General features: G+C 42.2%; 1 protein-coding gene across 13 annotated transcripts in view; it reads right to left on the reverse strand.

The window, feature by feature from the left end:
• PPFIBP1 (PPFIB scaffold protein 1) overlaps window positions 1-23020 on the reverse strand; it is a 121292-nt gene that overhangs the window by 19180 nt on the left and 79092 nt on the right. For 4 of the 13 annotated variants that reach the window (XM_075439128.1, XM_075439104.1, XM_075439112.1 and 1 more), the window contains 14 exons: window positions 22258-22371; window positions 21568-21699; window positions 15233-15325; window positions 14642-14734; window positions 12796-12910; window positions 11279-11311; window positions 9894-9955; window positions 9094-9178; window positions 6036-6193; window positions 4989-5119; window positions 3720-3773; window positions 2497-2557; window positions 1392-1421; window positions 19-190 (listed from right to left, as the gene is read on the reverse strand). In XM_075439128.1, coding sequence (XP_075295243.1) covers window positions 19-190; window positions 1392-1421; window positions 2497-2557; window positions 3720-3773; window positions 4989-5119; window positions 6036-6193; window positions 9094-9178; window positions 9894-9955; window positions 11279-11311; window positions 12796-12910; window positions 14642-14734; window positions 15233-15325; window positions 21568-21699; window positions 22258-22371 — 1333 coding nt within the window. The remainder of the gene's footprint in view (window positions 1-18; window positions 191-1391; window positions 1422-2496; window positions 2558-3719; window positions 3774-4988; window positions 5120-6035; window positions 6194-9093; window positions 9179-9893; window positions 9956-11278; window positions 11312-12795; window positions 12911-14641; window positions 14735-15232; window positions 15326-21567; window positions 21700-22257; window positions 22372-23020) is intronic. The other 9 variants (XM_075439155.1, XM_075439215.1, XM_075439144.1 and 6 more) reach the window with 6 other exon arrangements.

Genomic DNA, 23020 nt, shown 5'->3' on the forward strand with positions numbered 1-23020 from the left:
CAGGTGCACGATACCTACCCAGATTGGGGGCACTCGCGGTCCTCTTGTTATTTTTTATCTTGAAAAAGCCTCGTCCAAATGAAGATCTGGCTTTACGGGTACCAAAACTATCCTCATCGCCTGTGCCACCATGAGAAGGAGACTTCGGAGGGAGTGTTGCGAAATTATTACCTTCCACAGGAGGTTTAACCTGCTCAAGTTACGGAAATAAAGATTCAGTATCAGAGAATTGCAAAAGGCCTTTTGAGAGAGACTGCAAAGTGACTGCCAGAAGAAAATCTGGAGAGTCACTCTCATTTGTTACTACAAGAAAACAGAATGCAAAAGCCACAGAGGGAAACAAAAGCACTAGAGGAAAATATAAAGATATTAATGAAAACACATTCAGGACCCAGGATTACTATCACTACCTTCCAAGAGTAACATATCTTCTTTAAGATGTTTCTCAGTTTCTGCAAGTGTGGCTTACAGGTATAGGAAAGTTAAAAATAGAGCTCTGGAGGGTTTTGAACTTTTCCAGCTTCCCATCTCCCTCACTGGTAGCTGTAGGGGCAGTGAGAAGCACAAGAGGGATAGTATATTGGTTCTCTGCCAAGTGCCAGAAGCCCCTTTTGTCTATCACTGCTCTGCAACTTCACAATTAACGGATTAATTGACTATGCCCGCTGCCACAACTGAAAGGAAATTAATTATCAAGCAAGGAGTATAAACGCCAGGACAGACATCAGACACATCAGCTAACCAATTTAAAGCAGTAGTTTTAACCTTGCTGGTTGTTTCACTGTCTCCTTAAAAGAAGGGGAAACAAACGCATTCACAATCCAGATACGATCCTTTGGCTTTTGCTGAATGGATACAGCATTCACCCTACAAGTGGTGTCTGAGGTATGCTGTCTCTGCTCAGGTCTTCCTACGGGTAGCAACTGTTGCATGCAACCTCTGGCCACGCAGTACCATGTGGCAACTGTTCAGTAATGACAGTCTCTTTAGGAACACGATTGCTACTCACAGAAAATAATTTGGGAAGCCAAAGGTTTTTAAAGAGACACCAATCAAAGGTAATGACAGAGTCAGTAAAATACTTTATGGTTAGCTTTGCTAATTATCTGCTGGTGGAGTATGTGGGGGAAACATTAGCTCACATGACATCCTTATGCTCAACCAGACTGAATGATAATCCATGTCTGAGAAGACAAGAACGTGCGAGACACCGTAAGCCTGACACTGAAGTGACGGTGACAACCATCACACACTCCTCACCATCTTGTCTGCAGGTCTGCTATTCCCCCTTTGGAACTGCATGCTGCCCCTTCACACAACTGAGCCTTTCAACACCCGCTCACTGTCTGTGTTTCCCCTCATACACGCACGAGGGCGCACACACACATTACCTCTGTTGGCTTCTGCATAAGGTCTCTCTCCTGTTTGGGAAAGATTAAGGAAGACATTTAAAAAGTCATGGTTTATAGCCAGTATTCAATTCATTATGGTTACCCTGAACTCTATTCTGACTGAAAAATCCTTCCCTGACTGTTTTTTTTCCCCAAAATTCACACAAATTCTTGATTTCTTGGAGGTCAGTGAGCCGATATGAAAATAGAGTTGCTTCAGTTTACTTTGTAAAGGATTAGCTGTGTACATAATCAGCCACATGCAGTCTGTTAAGGCACTAATGGGCACAGCTGGCTGAGGGGACCCAAAGCCTGATGATAGGCTAGAAGCCAAGTAGATAAAACATCCACAGCCTCCACTCCTTGGCTGTCCAAACTAACCCTAGCCAATGAACTCTAGCTTTCATCATCAAGTTCTGGTGACATCTGCAGTCCTGTTAACAGCCCTCCTGAGCCATAAGGCACAGCTCAGCGGCTTAGGTATCGGAGAACTTGGAAGCTTTTAGTGGTTCAGGCTGTCTGAAAAGAGCACAGGAATTACCCGGATTTGATGACATTGTTACAGGCTAGCTGCTTTTGGTCATTTCTAAAGAGGCCTAAACTGAAGCTACCACCAGACATACAAAGGCTCAGTATTTTGTTCCTGACCACCTAAAACGTATAGTTACCCCAGACTGTATTTTATAATGCATTAATTACATGGCCTTTCAAAATTAGTCGCCTCAAACACAGGTAAGAAGTGGTAGTGGGACTTATTTTCCTCTTGTCTTAAATCAGAAAACCACTACCAACTAAAAAAAACCCCACCTTATTATCTGAGGAAAAACATAGCATGAGAGTCTCAGTTAAATGCCTCATGCCAAAAAACCAAACAAACCAAAAAACACAAACCCAGAAGCTTGTGTTTTCAAGACACGTCTTCTCCTTTGATGAAATCTGTAACGTGTCACATGTATGTGGTCATTGCTAACACGCGACATGAGGAGCCCCGCTCTGACTCCGAATTTCTCTGAGGAAGGCAACAGGGTGTCCACAGGGTCACTGCACAACAGAGATGTCACCCCTATTTCTAAGGGAATGGGAGGAAGTAAGAGCCCAAACCAACCGTTTCAGATGTCTCTTTCCTCAAGCTGCTCAGACTGCTGGACTTCTGCAGCGAAGAAGTTCTGAAACAACAACATAAAACCCAAGCCAAGTTACTGGAATTAATTTTGCTAAGATAAACACACTCTCAGGAACCAGCTTTAAAGAAAGCAGTATAATACATGATGAGATGTACTAAAAACAAAGACATTTTGAATTAAGGCAATCAATGCACTAATCGGAGCCCATGCAATTTGATGAGATGCTCCACATTGTAATTTCTGCTGCTAATGCTTCAGTGACATGTGCCTACCTTTGGCTATTTTTGGCTTCTTTTTTAGCCTTATATTTTCAGAAGCACAAGCAGAAGTTACACAGGCAAAGGAAGTGATATAAACAACAGCTATGAAAAACAGTATTTTTAGCAACAGGCTTCTGACTAATTTAATCCTTAAAGAAGCCAAGCATATTAAGTCAAGCATGTGCATTTTAGTAGTTTATTTTCCGTCCCATTTTCCATTTCAGACCAGATATCCCCCAATTTCTGGTGGGACTTACAGCTAGAACACTTAAGTCTGGTTGAAAACAAAGTTACCGTTAAAGTTTTTCCTGCAACCCGGTATAAATTAAGAGTAACCACTGCATTTTACAGTCACCTATCTTTATACCAACATAAGGAGAGTAGAATTTTGCTTTGGGAATATTCTTGTGGCACTAAGTCACTCGAAATAAAAACAGCTGTGGAACCTCACACTGTGCACCAGACAAGCCCTGTTGACTTAGGCTCCTCAATAACAAATCGCTTTGACTCAACTTCAAGCTCATAAATAGCCCCCCCTTGTCTCCCTAGGGAATATGGCTATGCAGCAGAAGTTAAAATTATTTCCTCATCGTAGTCAGCTGGTCACCTTTCCCCCACTAGCAAAAGAAGAAAGCAAACCATGGGCACATGTACCATGAAAAACTGTAAATTTCAAAGTATATTGACAGTCTACAACCCAATTAGAGATGCTTCACCATGTAGAAGAAGTTAACTGCACAAGTGCACAGGTAAAGCATTGGAAACTAATCGTCACAAAAACATAGGACATGAGCCAAAAACTACCACCACTAAATAGCATCTTAGCTAGAATTAGCTGATGTATTTACATGTGTATGTAAAGTATGGGAGTGTGTTGGGGGGGGGTTTCAAGCTGGCAATCACATAGAAATATGTTTCCTAACGTTTTTGATTATGATACTTACACTGGGCTATCACACAGCTGAGTTTCTGGGAAGGAACCTGTTGATTTTCCTTCACTGTAAAAACAAAAAAGATATGAAAAAAGTAAGGCAGTTGGGAATCCCATCCGAACACCATGCTGATACAGACACCCTATCATCTCAGCCTGCTTTAATCCTGTTTTCACTTCAGCTGTTACGGTACTATAAAATATGGCAGAGTTTTCCCTCTATGGTGGCAAGTCTTGTAAAACATAAAGGACAAAGGTGAGCTCAAGGGCCCCAGGAAAGACAACTCACACTGTAAGTTGATGACAATACCGCACTATTCAGCTTAACTAAAGGCAGAGGTTTTGGCATATGCAGGGTCTGCAGCAGCTGAGTAGCGGAGGTCACTGGCTCCCTGCGAGTCACCCACAGCGCTGGGCATTTTGCTGCAGGTTAGCACTTTGTTTCGCTTTTTTTCAAGATGGGACACAAATGAAGTCCCTGCTGGTGACGGCTAGAGCTGCATGAGGCACAGCACAGCAGCAACCAAGCTAAGCTGGTCTTCTGCATAGGATGCTTTCCTTGACTGGAACTGGAAAAAAATCACACATCAACTTGTGCTTGAACTGTTTTTTCACAACCCCACCCCAGCTTCTGTGGGACTCTGTGCCTACATATTTTGTCCATCTTTCAAAATCTCAGGTAGGGGTCTCATAATAACAACTGAAGAAATATCATCCCATTTCATCACGTCAAAGGACGGCAGCAAGAGTAACTCTCCAATCTTTTGAGACGCCTCTTGGGTTTCCTTCTGGGGCTCCATTAGCAGCTCCAGGTTAGAGCCAGACAGTCCTTTTGTTGCAGTTTTGGCAGTGGCTTACACCAATTTTCAGCAAATGTGGAAAATGTCTGAATGCAAATCATCAGGAATGCATTTGTGCTAGCACAGTCAACACTATCTCAGCCAGACCTAGATGATGTACACCTAGATAAAAATAATGATTCTGTGCCCTTCCTTACATTAGATCAGTTTTTCTCTCCTTCTGTTCATTTCTTGCAAAGCAGATGGTATAGAGTGTGAGTGCTGCTACAAGCAACAACAACCAAACCAGTGCTTGCTCACTGAAAAAGATTTAATCAACGCACTTTAGAACATAAGCTTAGGTTCGCTACAGCTAGTCAAGCGAATGCTAGCCTTGTTTAACTGACTTGATGACTTGACAATATAGTAATTGACAGACCATTACCCTCACTAAACATCACATACTGAATTTACAATTGAAAAATGCATGGAAACAGTAATACCTCATTTCACTTGCAAGATCTGGCCTAGGCTGTGTTTTCACTTTCTCTGCAACAGTTTCTGAGTTCTTGGATGTTGATGAAAAAGAAGGGATGGAAATCTGTAAAATACTGGTGTGGATCTGTAAGGAATTCTAAAAAGAATGAAGAAGACATTTTACACTGTTTTGAGCTGAAATTAAGCAGTCATAAAATGAAAAAACAGCAACAGAGAAACTATGAAAAGAAGGATCTGAAATACAATTTTTAAAGGTGATTTTTTTCTTTCTTTCTATTATAATACAGTGCTAGTTTACTACATGAAAGATGGCACTGAAGATAAAACATTAATCACTGCACAGATATGCTACAGCATAGACAAAGCTCTTACAAGTCTCTGAAAGCTGCCTGCTAAATCTATCTCTACCGCAGACCCCATGATTTCAGGTTTAGTCCTGTCTTCAGCCACTTAGAGAATACCAAAAAGCTGCTAAACATTTAATTTAATTTAGTTTTCTTCCTAGTGTATTCATGCTCTTAAGTAGTCTCTGTTTTGACTATGAGCTTTATGAGAGGAGATTTAGTTTTACCAGTGGAAAATGTGACTGTAAAAATCAGAGATTGGACCACAATCTACTTATCATTTAACTGAATGGATGTAATGATCATTGCATCCTTTTAAATATGACAGGGTATGTCCCAACATGTTTACTTGGAGTTCCTGACAAATTAATGTAGTTTCTAAAACAGCTACATTTGATATGAAAAATAATTTCTGTGTTTGATAGGAGAAGTAGTTTAGACACATTCTTGTAATAAATACTGCTATTTGCTGTCTCCTGGTCCCATCTGATGATGAAGCAAAATAAATTTAACTGAACTCAGATGAAACTACTCAGCAGCTTTCACAAGAAAACGACATTCTCCAAAAGGACACGGAACATTACTAAAAACTGTGCAATCTAGAAAAAATCTTTTCAGAAACCTGAATCTGGGCATCTGCCATATGAATCCAGCACAAGCAATGTTTTCAAAGAGTAATGGCATTAAATAAGGAAGAAAAAAGGATACCTCTTCGTGAATATTCATGTTAAACTCATCGTGGATTGGAGATGCTGTTACTGGGGTTGTGGATGGGCTTTTTTCTGGCTCAGTCAGACTTGGTGTGTCCAATAAAACCGTGGAAACAGACCCTGAATTCAGGAAGTCTTCACTGTCACTTTCCTTGCCTGAAGGGAGAGAAGATGGAACTTGTTGGCTTTACTTTTGGATACACACTGACCCTCACTCCCATGCAAGGTGCCAACTGGCGTGCTCATTTATGGGCCAAAAATGGAAGAGCCTAGGATTTTTTTTTTTTTTGGACAGACTACAACAGGAGAAGAGGAGTCATTGCCCAATGTCGGTTCCCAATTCAACCACCACAACACAGCACAGTCAGAGCAGAGGGAGGACCCATATCTAACAGCAAAAGGCCCAGCAAATGCCCTCAGGGCATTTAATGGGATCAGTTTCAACAAGCTGAATAAACTGGAGTAGTTATTTCCTGTCCTGTGTTCTGGAATTTCATACTAAATATTTCTTTTCCCTTATTCATTAGGGAAAGACCAGGGGGTCAGGTCTGCCTGAAACTTAAGATGTCTCTATGGCATCTTCAAGTTACCCAAAGGAGAAACGCAGCCCACTGCACCTAACATCAGCTTTTACAGGACTACATTATCTTTGCAGACTGCCACAAACTGAGTCTGCCTCATTCAGTTAATGCCGTAGCCTGCACCAGCGTCCGGCATCTTCTGCTCCCGAACTGCCGCAGTACTACCAAAAGGCTTGGATTTCCACACTTATCATCGACACCAGAGTACAGACAGTGACAAGAAAGAGTTAAAGGCAACAAATACTTTCTAAAAAAGTGAGCAGAAACATAGCACTCATTGCCAAAGGGCTGATGCAAACACTAGCCAAAGTCTGTTCTCTTGCTCATTTTTCACTGCCTGAAATCTCTGTCCGTGCTCCATGAATTGACCATAAAGCACAGTTCCCAGAGTCTCGAGGTCTGTTTTAACATCCTCCTGCCTTTGAAGGCATAGCACTGCATGAAAGGGCAATACCTATTCCAAAAATACTTCCCTCTTCTCCAACAGTCTATATGGTGTTTTGCCCTCATCACCGCCTTTCCTCTTCCCTCACTGTTAATGTGCTTTCCCAGCCTTGCAGATCAAAGACACGCAGCTGTGTCCTTGGTGCCCCTCAGTGGTTTCGAGGAAGAAAAAGCCCTTATATTCCAAGATTCAAAGCCTACAGACAGTTTTCAGCCCAGCATGCTCTGGCGCACGCCAGCTCCCTTCTGGGCTCATGTCCATCATGCTGGATTAAGAGAAGCTGCTTCCTGAACCCACTGCTGCACCCACCTCAGGACTGCAGTGCTTGTGGGGGAGCAGGACAGGCAGCCAGAGACCGTGGTCCAGGGCTTTCACGCTGCCCTGCAGATCAGCCGGTGCCATCAGGGGTGGGGGTCAGCATCTCCTTGCTGCAATCCTGCCTCCCTGCAGGGATGGCCTCTCAAAAGACAGGCAGAAGCAGAGAGGGGCACCAGGAACCTCTCTTCTCCCTGGGTCTTAGCCCCGGTCTTGGCCGCATGTCCACTTTTCCTGCCTTGTCCCAAGAGAGCAGACCCAAGAGCCCCAGCGTGAATCCACCACCTCAAAAATACACTTTTTGCCCCCTCACTCATTTCTGGCTATTGATAATCTTCAATATTTGCAAAGATCCCTGGGGGCTTCCACATCCCTCTCCTAGGAAGGTCATCCACCTCCAACACTTGCATGGGCGTCAAAAGCCACAAGCCCTTGCCTATCCTAAAGAAGCTCAGGCAACAAGCTCGGGTCAGTTCAAGGTCTGTGGAAGGCTGGGTTGGCCTTCTCTGGCCTTCACAGGCCTCAGAGACAAAGGAGGTTTCCATAAGGTGGTAATACAACACTGTGGTGCACAGACAGTTGCGCATATATTAAATGCGCATACATTATCAAAATGCTAATGTCTAAAATTTGATGGGGACAGGTCTTTCAGAGGACAGTGACCTACAAAATGCAACTTCAGTGCTGAAAGAACAGGATGATGCACGGAAAAAACCCACCAGGCCAGGATTGTTGCTGTAAAGGGAGATGCTCATTTTGTAACATCTAAGCATTTTGCATCTGACAAGCCAGAACCATTTCAGTGTAATGTTCTACACATGTTTCTTTTTATTTTCTTTTAAGGGAGAAAGGAGAGAGATAAGAGTATTCAATGCAATTGCATCAGACTGATGACCTCCTCAACATTTATCACCTTTGGAGATCAGAAGCTCCTGGATCTGGACATCTCCACCAGTCTTCGAACATATGGAATGGACTATTACATGTTACAGTCTGTATTATAGCAACCATTTCAGCCACACAGTTAAGCTAACTATCTGGTGGCAGAGAAGGCTTTTTTTGGGGGGGATGTGTGAAAGAAAGACTGATAGGAAAAGCCAGCCTGGCCCCTCCACTGTGGTAAGGACGGAGAACTATTCCACAGCTGCTGCACACGGTGGTTTGTGAAGGCTTTGTTGCATGCCCAAGACGTGGTGTGTCATCGCAACACAGCCCCAGAAGCACATCCACTTTGCTACAAACATTTTTGCAGCTCTCGGGCACTGCTATTACAGCGTGTGCAGCCGCTGGGGCAGCGCTGGTTTGGCCTGTGGGAACGTGCATGCTCAGGCACTGCTCTGCTCAGCTGCCAAGCCCTCCCCAGGAATACACGCAAGAGAGGGGAGTTAATGTAGCGCAGCCAGCCCCGAAAGGCATTTCAGGAGGCTATGGAAAGAGCCTGAGAGCTTGTCATAGTCAAACAATTTTACAAGGAGGAAATAAGCAACGTGACAGTAAGTTACTACTACCAGATGGTAAATGGGACAACACCCAAATGTGCAGCTGCCTGGACAAAATCGGCAATTTACCAGTTCACATCAGCTGAAGAACTGGCTATTACTCTACCTAAGAGATGCCTCCAAAGATACTAAGTCTGAGACTTGATATAACACTACCACAGTGCACATAGAGTTTAAATGAGAGTTCATTTTTTTTTTTTTGTGATTGTACAATACCTTTTTTACCTTGAGCCAATATCACCATGTCTTGAACTTTCTTGTACCTATTCAGAGATTGCCGAAGCTCTTCTATCTTCCGATCCTAAAATAAAAGGAACTTGTGACTGTGCTTCTTCCTTCAGCACATCAAAAATAAGAAATACAAATACTAGATATTCTTCAGTTTAATTGGTTTTTAGACTAAGAGAAATGGAAAGTGTGGATGGGGCAGGACCCAGAACTCTGCGAGTCTTTGAAATATCATAACTTGTATTTAGCAAAAACTATCATCTGCTTAATCACCAGAACTGTCTCAGCCTTGAAAGTGGATTTCAGCTCCCTCATTAAGTCAAAGGTAGAGTATAATAAATTTGGCATGTAAAAAGAAAGCAGTAATCAAAGCATTTCGGGCTTTAGTGATCAAAAGCAAACATCCTACAAAATGCACATGCATATGAATGTGCAAAACCATACACAAAAACAATTCACGCTTTACAGAAAGCCTGTTTGGAAACGCAGCATGTGATGTCTTATGGGACTTGCAAGGAGCTCTTCACATTTGCAGAACACGGCGTAAATGGCAGTCTCACTGAACTGAATGATTCAACAGTCGAAGGTCTCTGAGTACACACAACAGAGCTCATAAATGCCCAGTTATAGTCCCTTAAAGGCACGGCAGTTCTTCTGACCACAGTGACTCATTGATTCTTACAAATTTCATTTTTTAATTGAAATGTGACAAGTTCCTATGTGAAGATTTTCTTAGAGATTTAACTCGATCTGATGAATGATTATGGAAAAAGTAATGACTTTGCTACCTTCTCTTCATTTGCTGCCATTAGAGATTCTACCGCCTTCTTCATTTTCTGTACCTCTATATCTAAAAACACAATAGAGTTCTCTAAGTCAATTTAAATAAGACAGTATAAGGAAATAAGATAAACAAAAAACCTAAAAGCAACTTGGTAATATCTGAAAGTAAATTTACAAATTAAAAGACAAAATACAAGCCACTTGGGTTCTATTTTACATGGAAATATATAGAAGAAAATCCTTTTTCTTCAAAACCTTTTTTTTGGACATTTTTATCACGAAATTATGAAATTCAAGAAACATCCTTACCCATCCCCCTAGCCTTAGGAAAATGGAAAAGTCAAGAGTAAAATTACTGCTTGACTTTCACCATCTCCCTCTTGCAAATAACTGCAAAACAAAAAGTCCAAAATATAAAATACTACATTTGGAGTGCAGTAAAACACATCCTCATTACAATAGTCAATAAATACCCCAAATGGCATCTCAAAAACCCACTGTACAAAGCAACAGGATTAATGGATATGATGAAGAAAGCATTGTGCAGTGATGCTTAGTCTTAACTCAGTATGGATGTAGGAATGAGGACAGCACAATGGAATGATACAAGTATTTGCCGTGATGAGCAGTCATGCTAGAATATATATTGTAATTCAGACTTGGAAAAGGTCCCTAATACAGACATAAGTGTTCCATGCTTCATCTATAATCCTTATTTACAAAGAACTGCAAATACATGGAAACCTGTATGTTCTAACAAGGCTAGATTTTGGAGGTGTTCTGGACTAGAAATTCAAAAAGAATTGAAATAAATAATCTCCATTTTTGCTAAAAATCTACCTTGCATAAATGAAGTAAACTTTAAATTGTGTTACAAACATAGGCAGGTGGCCAGATTTACAGGTAACAAAGCATTTTACCTGGTTTTAACTTCCTAAAATTTCTCGGAAAATAAACAGAGTGGGAAGAACTTTCTCCTCCTTAAATGCAAGAAGTAAACAAGCTGCCTAGCTGGCTTTCTAGACAAAAGATAATTAGACACATTGGGCTAAAACTGCAACTGATCCAGTTCCAGTAATTTTTACTCAGTTATGCTAACAGAAAATCCGGTTTACTGGATTATGACCACATTTCACTGTGAGGAAACTGTTTTGTGAGTCTCCATGAGGCCAAATCTTTCTTTACCTATCAGGTTTTTTCTTCAGAAAACTTTCTATTTCAACTGTGATCTATGCACCCTTCTTAAATTTTACTGTAAGTGTAACTAAGGGTTATAGATGATGCAACCTAACAATGTTTGTTAAAGCAGTTTTGCAAACACATGCAGAAAGCTATTCTGGAAAGCACTTCTGAAATGCAAACACTTGTGGAAAGACACCAGAAACCTTACTTTTATCTTTGAGCTTCTTTTTACAATTTTCATCTGTGCAGGAAAATCCATTGGATTCAAAATTAGCATGAAGGTTACAACATCAAATAACTTTTAACACAATATTGATACTTCAGGAGTCAACTATTCCTCACATATTGCAGAGGCAAGCAGCTCACGGCTTCACCCTGCCCTCCCCCAGCGCTAACGTTCCTAGTGACACAAAACAGTCTCGCTGCTCTCACACACAACCACCTGTCTCAAGGATGTATTTTTCAACTGTATCTTTTAACTTGTAAGGCCTCAGAAAAGGCTTATGCCAACAGATTACTGTTAAGCTAAGGCTTCACTGGCAAAAGCCAGCTAAAGTGATAATGTATGCGCATCTGTTCAGAAAGCACAATTCAGCTAACGGGGCAGACAGCCTGTGCTACCTGCAAATAGCATGACTCCTGTATTTGCTCCAAGGCAGAAAAAAACGTGGTTCATCATGGCTGAAGATCCTCTGCTGAGCTATACTGAAAACTAAACTACAGCTGAGAACCAGAGGGTAATGGGAGTTCAATGCACACAGCAGCCCCAGGAAGAAAAGCCTTAAGTAGCCATAAATGCAATAAAGCCAGACCTTGTTCATATTTAAATATTCTTAAAAAAAAAAAAAAAAGGAATCATGGTTCATTGTGGTCACTTTTAGTGCTCTTACACAGTGGTTTTTAAAACAGATCATTTTATGAAATAAAACACGATGATCCACACACAGCATTTTCCTCCTCCAGTGAGGCAAGGAGAATAATTAACCTCTTGTGGCTTAAAAGCACAATCTTAAAATCAGCAATAACTGTCAGTTAGATATATTCAGAAGTGAAATTGGAGCAGGTCAGAAAAGTCTGTGGAAAAATTTGTGAGGCTTTAAAAAAAATTTTTTATTTTTAAATAAGTTCCTCAATCTAAGTTTCCCCGAAATAAATACTAATTTTGTTTCTTCCTTGCAAGCAAATAAAAGAATTATCTGACATAAAATTTCTGTGCTAATTCAAGCTTAATTAGGATTTAAATTTATCCAGTGCACAAATACAGAACCAGTCCTCAATTTCACCTACTTAGAGCTGGGTCCCCACTGAAGATTTGCTGGTACCCATCATACCATGGCTTTTTCCCTTCCTTACCAGCAAGTGGTGTACAAGCAAAGCCCAGCACAGACACCTGCACAGAAAGTTCCCTTCTCAAGACAACCTTTTTGGGGAACTTGTTGAAACTAGTTTAAGGATTTCTTTGCCAATACAAACAGCACCGTTTCAGGCACCACGCAGGCCATACAAAGAGCTAACTAGGGATTACTTGGGCTAGTTTCAAGTTTATTAAGAACCTGCTATGACAGTAGGTTCAGCAGTTGCATCGTGAATATCCACTAATTATATCAAAAAAAGTAAACATGAAGACAGAAAGTATATGTATCTGTTACCTCCTGTACAGGCATTCATGGAAACAGGACGAGGTGACTGATGAGGACACAGTGAGAGAGCCTTCCTGCTTCTTACCTCTGTCCAGTATCTCAATTCCTTCTCCTTTCATCTTGCAAACCAATTTTTCTTGCAGCCTGTTCACCTCAGCTTCCTTCTGCTCCAGTCTGTCTTTCAAAGCTGCTAGCTCCTCCTGTAACAGACAGAAAATCACTCAGTGACAGCTTCCATGTGCACCTAAGCCATTTCCAAAATCCCCTCCTGTGAAGCGCCCAAGGGCCCCCTGACCAATATCGACACTGCCTGAGGGTACACCTGCCAAACTCTGCCTCTGAACATCACTACAGACCACTGAATCTGGATGGGGGCAAAAGCAGGGGGCCTACGGTCCGAAAGTGTCAGTCCTATATATAATTGAACAGAGATTTTACATCTAAATTTAAAAAAGAAAAAGTAAAGCAAAAAAAGCAGTTTTCTTATTTAACGTTGCAGAGACAGAAAAAGTGCAGGTGATGGGGCTGAATGCTAAAATTTATGAACACTTATTCTGGTATTTATTGGGCATTTTGCATGTTCCAAGCTGGACAGTCATGAAACTGTGCTTACACCAGGCTGAGGACAGTTTCAGAAATAACCACTGCTTCTATGAAAGAAAAACCAATCACGACACCATTAAGCACATAAACACATATTGGAAAGCAGTTCAGATGAAAATGTGGTACTCTTGCCACAGTTTGGGTTTGCTGATGAAGCATTAGGAAAGGAAGCTTAGAACTGAGATTCATGGGAATAAGACAGATGGTGTTTGGGGGAGTTGGGGGGTATTAGATAAATGCTGTCAAATTTTAACTTAGATCTAACCATCTGCACTAGCAAGTGACTGGCATGGATCCATGCATTTAACTTTTTAAAATCTGAGTCAAATCCTACCCAGTTTAGTAACACGTTTCTTTGATGTCCGAGGATATCTTACGCAACAGCATCATCAAGACAGGACCCTCAGTGCAAATGTACCCAACACTGAAAATTTAATTTGTTCAGTTTGTAAACAAAACAAAACAAGGCAAGACTCATGATTTTGGCATTTACAGCTTCTAACTGAAGTTTTAAATCCTTAAAGGCATAAACCAAACTAGAACACTGTGGCTTAGGTGTATATTCCCGAGCTTCCCTCAAAAGATCTATTGCAAATACACAGTGATGTCTGCCCAGACTACAGAATTGCCTGAAATTGGTTCCTGTTTGCTCTAAAGCATAATTAAAAAATACATCAATCTTCAAACTGTCATGAAATCAAAGCTTCTTCCAGAACAGTGGATGGGTAATACAATCCTCCAGTGCTCCAACTTGGTACTGATTTTGACGGGATTTCTGCCAGTGTAGGACCCATGCTTCTCCAAAACAAGACCAGCTCTTGGTCACCTGAGAAGCTGCTGTTATACTCATGGGCAAATAGAGCTGCATGTGACTGTTTATGTGCATTTCTTCCCCTGAATTAGAAACACGTTATGTAAATTTACACGTGGGAGAGGGGACAGTATAAAAGAATCACTATTTTCTAGCTAGTTTTCATGAATAAATTTTCTCTAAAAAGGTGAGGAAAAGTTCTGTTTGAGTAATGGACGTAAGCTACAGAAGCGGCAATCTTCTCTTGAAAGGGGAATGATTTTAACCCAAGTCTTATTCCATTATGTATAACCTATGCAAAGTTCACAACATCAAAATCCTCTCCCACCCAATATAATATTCACAATGAAAATCTACATAAAGAGTTTTCCACATCTAATGGGAAAGGGTGCACTGCATATCAACACACAGCAATTAATGAAGAACAGAGCATGACAGCACAGTGCAAGACAGATCGTAAAACGGTGGAACATGAAAGATTCAAGACAGGTCCAATGTTACCCAGAAACTACTACACCTTCAGCATCTGGCTTTTTTGCTCCATCCGTTGCTTTTCATACTGCATCTGACCCACTTTGATTTTCATACTAGAAAGTTTGGCCATTAAAGACTGGTAACAGAGACAGAGGAGTGAGAGAAAACTAAAGATAGAAAAGAGACAAGGCTAAATGGCAAAGGGAAGTTAGACACTTATAGAAACAGGCTGCTAGAATTACTTAAGTGAATGCTTTCTCTTCAGGAGTGGCTGATTTTTACTATATTTAGGAGACAATAAATGCTCAGCTTTGATCTCACCTATGGCACACACCTTATGTACTGCAACTGGTGTTTCTTGACAGATATGTGAAACAAGGGTCTAAACAGGTAAATCATTTACTGTTAACAGCCAGCTGCATGGTAAGTTATCCTTCATAAAAAACAATGCCCAGATCTGAAAACCACAGCATGAAATTTGGAAATAACCCATTGCTAAGTGAGTGCCATGAAACCCCCGGCCCTGAGCGTGCTCAGGATTTTGCAGGGTGAAGGCAAGGACTGGGGAAAAGAGAGAGAACTTCTAACGCCTGACTTACACCCATCTCTGCTTCTCCCCCTCAGCCTCACTTACTTTGGTCGTTTTCAGTTTTTTCTCGTACTGGAGTCTTTCATTGTCCATTTCTCCCACTCTCAATCGCAATTCATTTATTTCCTGGATCAAATCCTGAGTGAGAGGAAAAACAAGACCAGAAACAACAAATTCAGTAAACAAAACAGAACAATAGCTACCCCTTGGTGGGACCGCAAAAACACAGCAGCAATAAAAGGCACAAAACCACACCACCCAAATCCACAAGTCAAGCTGTTTGGAGCTTCTTAGATATCCAGGGACTGTATTTCTCAGTTTCCACACTACTGCACTGAACGCAAGAAGGCAGAGAACAAAGGGAGACATAAATCAAAGTTTTCTTCCCTGTGTTGAGGGCCAGGCAAGGCCTCCTGCCCCTCTGGCTGCTCAGCTGCTTGGATGTCCATGACTATGGGCAGGCAATGGAAAACCATGGCAGCTGCCCTTCAACAGCAGCAGCCACATCCTCCCCCTCCCAGGGCCCTCCGACCCCAGGCTTGCCAGCCACCACCTGCCTTTTCAAAATATGAAGTGATTACAGTGTAAATCCATGTTTCTGCCACTCAGATGAGCCCTTTAAATGAGGGCTGAACAGAAGAGCCATCACTGTTTTCTACAAGCACCGAGGCGTATGTGTTTAAGCAACAACAGTGCCACCACATCTCAGCTTTGCAAATGCAGCCTGGTTTGGAAGAAACTCAGAGCCACCACCAACTCACATCCGAGCTCTTCAGGAGAATGGCCTGACCTCCTGGCCATCCTCCTGGAGAGACCTAAGTTTGGAGGTCAGCCCTGAGTGCCATCAGCTCTACAGCTTCCTTCCTGCAGTGATCAGATGAACCCTGAGTTTGACTGCCTCACCAAGGTGCAAGGCACTCTTTCTCCGAACCTCCCCGTCCTCTGGATGGGGAAATGGGATCTTCAGAGGCCAGCTGCAGACCCGCAGGAAGCCTGGGGGGACAGCCAGGACAGAATGCCTCTGCATATAAGAGAGAACAAACCACAGCTTATTGGGAAAATGATCTTTCTGCTCAGAGGGGAACACATCACCGGAAAGATGTGGCTTTTGCACTACTTAAAGGTGTCCAGCAAGCTTCTGCCTCACGTCTGTCTCACCCACCTTTAGTTTGTGTATGGACATCAGATCAGTGTTACGCTTGTATGAAAAAAGACAAAATAGGAAAAAAAAGAAAAAAAAAGAAAAAAGAGAAAAAAGGAGAAAAAAAGAAAAAGGAGAAAACAGGAGTTTCTCCGCAGCTACTGTAATGCTATCACCGAGAGACTTTTCAAAAGAGAAGATAAGCTCTTTGGGCACCCTAGAAAACATAAGAGAACTTGAACCGCAGTGTAATGGCTTTTAAACTGTCAAGAAGGTAGTACGGTACTTAGGTTGGCTTGTCTTCCTACCTGGTAAGGCAAATTCTATGCACGTCAAGCAACGCTGTACATCAAGCTAAAAACTGTAAGCACAAATTTTCAAAGCTAAGTGTATAATTAGTAGAGATTTATAATTTATAAATTAACAAGCCAGCAACTGACATTTAGAGGGTATTCATGGGTCCCTGGTAATACCTGCCTTCCAGCCCCATGCCACTTCTCTGAGCTTACAAACCTCTGGTTATTATTTTGTGGTTAATGAATCTGATGCCAACAGAGCAGCATCTCTGTTTTCTTAGCAAGATCCAAGCTCAATTACCAGAACAACCAGGAAAATAAAAATACAGACTATTTTGATACCATTAGTAATTACTACTGCTCATGTATGACTTTCCAATTTGGATACACCTGCAATTTCTCACTGAGTCTTCAGTGCATGACCTTTATAAAGCACATTACTCTTCTAAGTACAAATGTATATGGATATCGGTCTGCATTAATTGAGCTGTTTCTTATCAACACCAAGTGTTCATGATCTCTAACAAACCTGCGTTCCCAGGTCTGATGGTCAGCTTTGACACTACGACAATTGATTTGTTTGGGGCTTTTCTCTCCTGCAGCCGTAGTTTTTGCTTTGGCATGATTCAATGCTGAAATATGCTGCGCAGCCGTGCTGTTGCCTACCTATTTATCACCTGAACTATATGACTTTAAAAATACCGGAGGAGAGGGAAATCAGTTATTTGTATTCAAAAGGCCCCTGTGAGCAAAAGGAGTAAGAAACCAAAACTCTGCTCCTTTTGTGAAAAAAGGTAGCGCAACCTGTATTGGTTAACGGAAGTGTCACAATGCACTCACAATGTCACAGAAAACAGAGCATTTCTGCAGCCAGAATCCAAGTGTAAGATCTTCGAGCAGAAATGGCGTTCTTCTGCTTAAGCTGTTACGGGCCTTATGTGTAATTGGATCCTTTACACTGGTAACCAAAAATACTGTACGATTTGCTCAAAGGATAAGTAGAACTACAGTCCTAACACCCCTAAAAATATTTTTGATTACTCCCCTGCAAGTGCAACGTTAACTCATGTCTTATCTACAATACAGTAACTGTAAAGGACATTCTTTCTCATCTTCTTGAGGCAGAGGAGTACATTAAAGATTAACCAGGTTCCACATACAGACACTCATTAGTACAAAAGAGATGGTCCAGCCTTGCATAAATGAGAAGAGGCGAAAGAAAAGACCCAAACAGGGCTGTCTCCCCTGCTATCCAATCACTAGTTAACTTCGGGCAAGCAACTGCAGGTACACTGTCGAGACACTAAGGTTCCCTAAGAAATCCTAATCCTCCCACTATAGTTCACTTTCCTGCTTGCTGCCCTGAAACATTTACCCTTTTCTTCCACTATTCTCTGTTCAACTGATTTTGACTACAAACCTTTCACAGCAAGGACTGTGCCTTTCCCCGCCAGCAGCAGCCCCAGCAAGATCACAGCATTGTCTGAAACCTGAAGGTGCCAACCATTGTAACTGCTTATGGCCTGAAGAGCTTTTGGGACCAGTGTGATGCCTGAGGTGTCTATGTCCCCACGGCACTCAGGGCATTGTACGGGCTCATCAGGATCTGAGATCAGACCAAAAACCCACCGAGTTCCCCAGCTGACTTGGATGAACCAGCAGTTAAACAGTCACCTGTTTCCCAAAGCCTCCTCCTTCCCCGCTCATGGTACTTGTGCGCTTCATGGCAGGGCCGGGGAGGCACAAAAAAGCAATGATAACTTTAAGTTTCAGGGCTCAGAGTCTTCCTTACTGGCACTGCAAACACAAACCACATTTGTAATTTTGCTCCACTCCGAAATTCATCTGCACAAAGACGACTGGTGGTGTTTAAATTACGAAGAATTCCCCATGAGTCACCCATGGGCTGCTGCTGCAAAGACCATGTCTGGTTATGGACTCCTCCCTAAATAAACTCCCTTGTACGATATTTTCTTACATAAACTCAGCCCAACTGAGACCACCCATGCTCCGTAAGGAAAATAATACTGGTGTCTGCTGAGAAAGTGGAAAGACTGGAATGATTTAAAGACCAGAACAATTCTAAATCTCTCTTAAGTATACAATTAGCTTTGAAAAAGCTGTGCGTTTATGAACATCTAGACAGGAAAGTCTTAGAGCACAAAGCAAAAAAAGCTTACGCATCTAGTGAAGCATGGGTTTAGAGAAAGAATGGTGAATATGAGAAACCTGCCAAGCTGGAATGGGAAATTGCAATGACAGACATAAGTCAAAACCGCATAATATGAAGGATTTAATCTGAATGGTAATTCTGTAGGAGACAGTAGCTCCACAAAAGTTGTTTTAGGATGTCAACATTTTTTTAATTTTTACTTTCTTTTCCCTAAAAAAAACCAGAAGCAATATTCATAGTTTTTCTTTCCCAGTTTGGGTACGAAATTTTTTCCATTTTGAACACTGCATGTAAATGCCATAATGTGTTTTATGGTAGACTATTTTACATATTCGTTTAAATACTCAGCTCTGATGAAATAATTGATCATCTATTGCTTTAAAGAGGAATATAATTAGATCACCTCTGAATAAAACATTGTGTACCTCTGAATAAGTCCTGCCTCCAAAATACCTGTCAGAGATTTTGCATGGCTGAGACCCTTACAACTAATTAGCCATTCATTTTTCCACTGAACAAAATGGAAATTAAGACATATTATCCCTTTCAGTGTCTACGCCTAAGCCTTTTTACAGCTAGCAAGTGTTGAAACAAAGAAGCAACAACATAATTTCTATATCACACTGAACTACATCATGCTGGCTTTCAAAGAGAGGGAGGAACATTTTAATAATAGTTCACTAGTTCTAGCATAAACAACTAGGAAATAAATATATATGTAGCTCCTAATTACAGTAATTATTTTTAAACATAATTTAGGTTATGTTCTTCTTATCAAAGACATTAAGCGTATTTCAAGGTATTTCACAGAGAAAGGTCTTCACAGAGCTGCCATGCAGACAGGCCTCTTGCGCCAAGCCTACAGAGCTGCAGTGCATGTTCTGGTCCTCACACTAACCATTTTTCTGGGAACAGAGGTAGCTCCACACCCACCTTCTGGTCTGTTGTCTGAATTGTGCTGTTAAGTTACGGAGAGACTGCAGTTCAGGAGGGAAATGAAAGAAGCGGGAGTACAGGAAGACTCAGCAAAGAATCATATTCAGTAAAAATAAGAATAGAAAGAGAGGAAGCAAATCAGCCAAAGCCCAATCACTTTTGTTATCTGTTTTGGAAAGCACAAGAAACCACAGGGTGTTCACAAATGGAGATGCAGTGGAATCCAGTTCTGAAAGCATCTGCTCACTGCAAGTTATTTGGACCAAACCTTGCCTCCCCAAGGCCATTTACTGCTGATGTCAACTCATTTATCTACTGTTCGGGCTGCTTATGACAGGTGTCAGTATACAGGTGAAGAGAGTTATCTGTTGTATGCTGTAATTCACCAAAGAGCCGAGCACTGTGTGGGCAGAGAAACCTCATGGGAGCTGAGAAAGCAGCCAGCTCTTAACATGTCTCTTACAGATGCAGAAGACCATCAATGATTCCCTCAGCCTTTCCATCTGCCAATTTCTCCAGCATTCTCATGCACAGTAGTTGCCTGGACTCCAAAACCAGATGCTTTTAAGGCAATATTGCAACTCTTCGCATAACTTCTGGCATCAAACTAGAGGAAAAGGTAGCAGGAAGTGACATGAATCCAATCCACAGCTTGGCAGCACCCAGACATGCTACACTGCAGGAACAGACACCACCATCATTACGTAAACGATCATCGCCTTTCAAAGTTGAACATGATTTGAGTCACTAGTTTTCAACCTGTGGACTTCTTTGGGTCTGCATATTACTTCAGACAGGCCCAAAGAAAGTAATTCAAAAGTAAGCCTAACTTCTGCTCTTACACTTGCAATACAAGTGAGGAACGACACTTCACTGAAAAACATGTAGGAAACTGGAAGAGAGTTGGTAAACCACTGATAGAAGTGGAAAGGGCAAATTTTGTCTCCTGTGATGACATTATGGCTTCTTCCCCTCTAGAAATGAATGACAGCTGGAACATCCACTACACAAAAGCCAGCATTTCGGTTCACTGACGAACGCAGACTTGGAAATTTTGGTTTGCTTCCTAAGCAGACTCTAATGTATTTCTGATACAGGTATGTCACCCTGGCAGCGAAGTCTGGCCTGATTCTTGGAATTTCCTGGAAAAACTGGATTTGCCCACCTGCTTTGAGGCTTTCTGGCTTCAAACACGAGCAAGGTGCAGCTACGCAGATCTGCCGTGCACAGAGGGCAAATGCCCCAGGAGAGTGTTGCCAGGGGTGGCAGATCCAGGCTGCAGCTCTGCCTGGCACCGCACATCACTGGGCTGAAGCCAGGCTGAGATGAGTAACCGCAGGCCTCTAGGTCCTGGGCTTCTGCGGGACTGGGGTTCGAAGTGAGGCTTCAAAATGCCCTCACACCGAGTCACCCCATTCTCTCTGTTACTGAAACCCAAAGGCATGTCTTCAGTGTGCCATGTCTTTGCACATGCACGCTTTTTCTGCTTGCAGTGGGCTGCAGCATTTGCCTCTAACATGCCTTACTAAGACGACGGCAGTTTCAAGTTGGGACAGGAGAGCGCAGTATGTTCATGATTTTTTTAAAATACATCCTAAATGCCATCCTTCCTGAGAACTGATGGCAAGAATCAAAACCTGGTTTTGGATGTCCTTCTGTGTAAACCCAGAGTTTACCAAAGAGGACACTTCTTATTTTGAGAGATACATGTTTTAACCTTTAAGATGAACTCCCTTCTTGCCTGGCAAAAGAAAAAAAAATATTCCCAGGAAATTTTCAGGTAACGTGAAGCCACACACAGCTTCCACAATTTATTCAGTAGTGTTTTACTCACCTCTGTGTCTCTGAATCTGTCCTCATAGTCCAATCTATCCTTCTCCACAGAGGTAAGCTTTAACTTCAGAGTGGAAATCTCTGCCATAAGATCCAGCTTCTGAGTTTCAAGGGATGTTCTGCTTAAAAGCTCCTGATTCAAGATGAAAAGAACAGAATTATTCATCCAAGGGGAAGAAATTGGTAACTTATTTCTACAGCTCAAGGCCTCTTTCAGAGGGGAAAGCATCACAAACTTCCTTGCACTCTCTGAAGCCCTGGGACACAGCCGTTACCCATCTGACAGAGTCCAGGCACCTAGGATGCATCCGAAATCATGGGGGCACTATCACGGGTTGGCTTCCAGGATGAGAAAAAAGCTTGTCTGTCATCACAGTCGCTCTGGGCAGCAAGGAGCTTTCAGGGGAACCCACCCTCCTAACAGAGACTTTAATCCAAGCCTCCTTGAAGTTCAATGGGGAAAGGCTCAAACAAGAGGACTGGATTCCTACAGTGTAAACCAGCACCGAAGTCACTAGGTACAAAGACTTCAAAGCAAATATGGTAGAAAATTATCACCTAGTTAAGAGACATCAAGGGGTGCAACACCTTGAAGTGCACTGCTCTCACAGAAACAAAATGCAGTTCGATTCAGAATGAAGACAGACAGAATTAAGACAGACAGTGAGACACACACGCGCCTGTGAAATACCTGCTGCAGCATCTCTTCCGTGGCATTCAGCTTCTCCCTGTGCTCCTCTAGACAGAATTCCAGATCCCGAATCTTTTCTCCTTGGGCTTCCACCTGGTCTGTTAGGACACTGACCTGCACAGTGGAGAAAAAAGGATGCGTATTTAGTACCTTGCACCCATGCCACATGTGTCACCTAAAGAACCGTATGTGAGTAACAGTGCTGCCTGGGCCACAGATGAAACGGGACCACAGGGGGAGGAGGAGCAGCAGCAGAGCTCTGCAGTGGACACAACGTGTGGCAAAGGCGACAAGAGAGGAGGGCAAGCTCTCCGCTCACGCTTGCTGGAATTTCAGCCACAGTTCTGGTGGACACAATGCGATCCTGCACCTCCCCTCCTGACCTGTCCTGGCAGTTTTCGCAAGGGGTAGCTGCTGCACTTTACAGCCAATAATGATGCCTGTTCTGTGACAATACATTAACTAAAACACACTAGCTCCAGCTCCTGCCTTAACAACCAAGTGGCTAAACCTCACTGCCTACGATTTATTCTGCTTTCCAAGTGGTTGCACTCAGTGTACCACAGTGCACAGCTTCCCCTTTTCAGAACAATAAAAGCAAAGGGGTTAAAACACACAGACCAAGGCTAGGCAAGAGCAAGACAACACCTTTGAGACTGCAGACTGATTCCCATTTTGCCTTCTCTAAGTTTTTGTTTTAAACAGGCTCTTTTGAGGAAATCTGCAGTACCGCTGGGAACAAGGGCAAGCTGCCTCGAGCAGA

Source organism: Opisthocomus hoazin, chromosome 1, assembly GCF_030867145.1.
Source record: "Opisthocomus hoazin isolate bOpiHoa1 chromosome 1, bOpiHoa1.hap1, whole genome shotgun sequence".
In the NCBI taxonomy this organism is placed as follows: Eukaryota; Metazoa; Chordata; class Aves; order Opisthocomiformes; family Opisthocomidae; genus Opisthocomus; species Opisthocomus hoazin.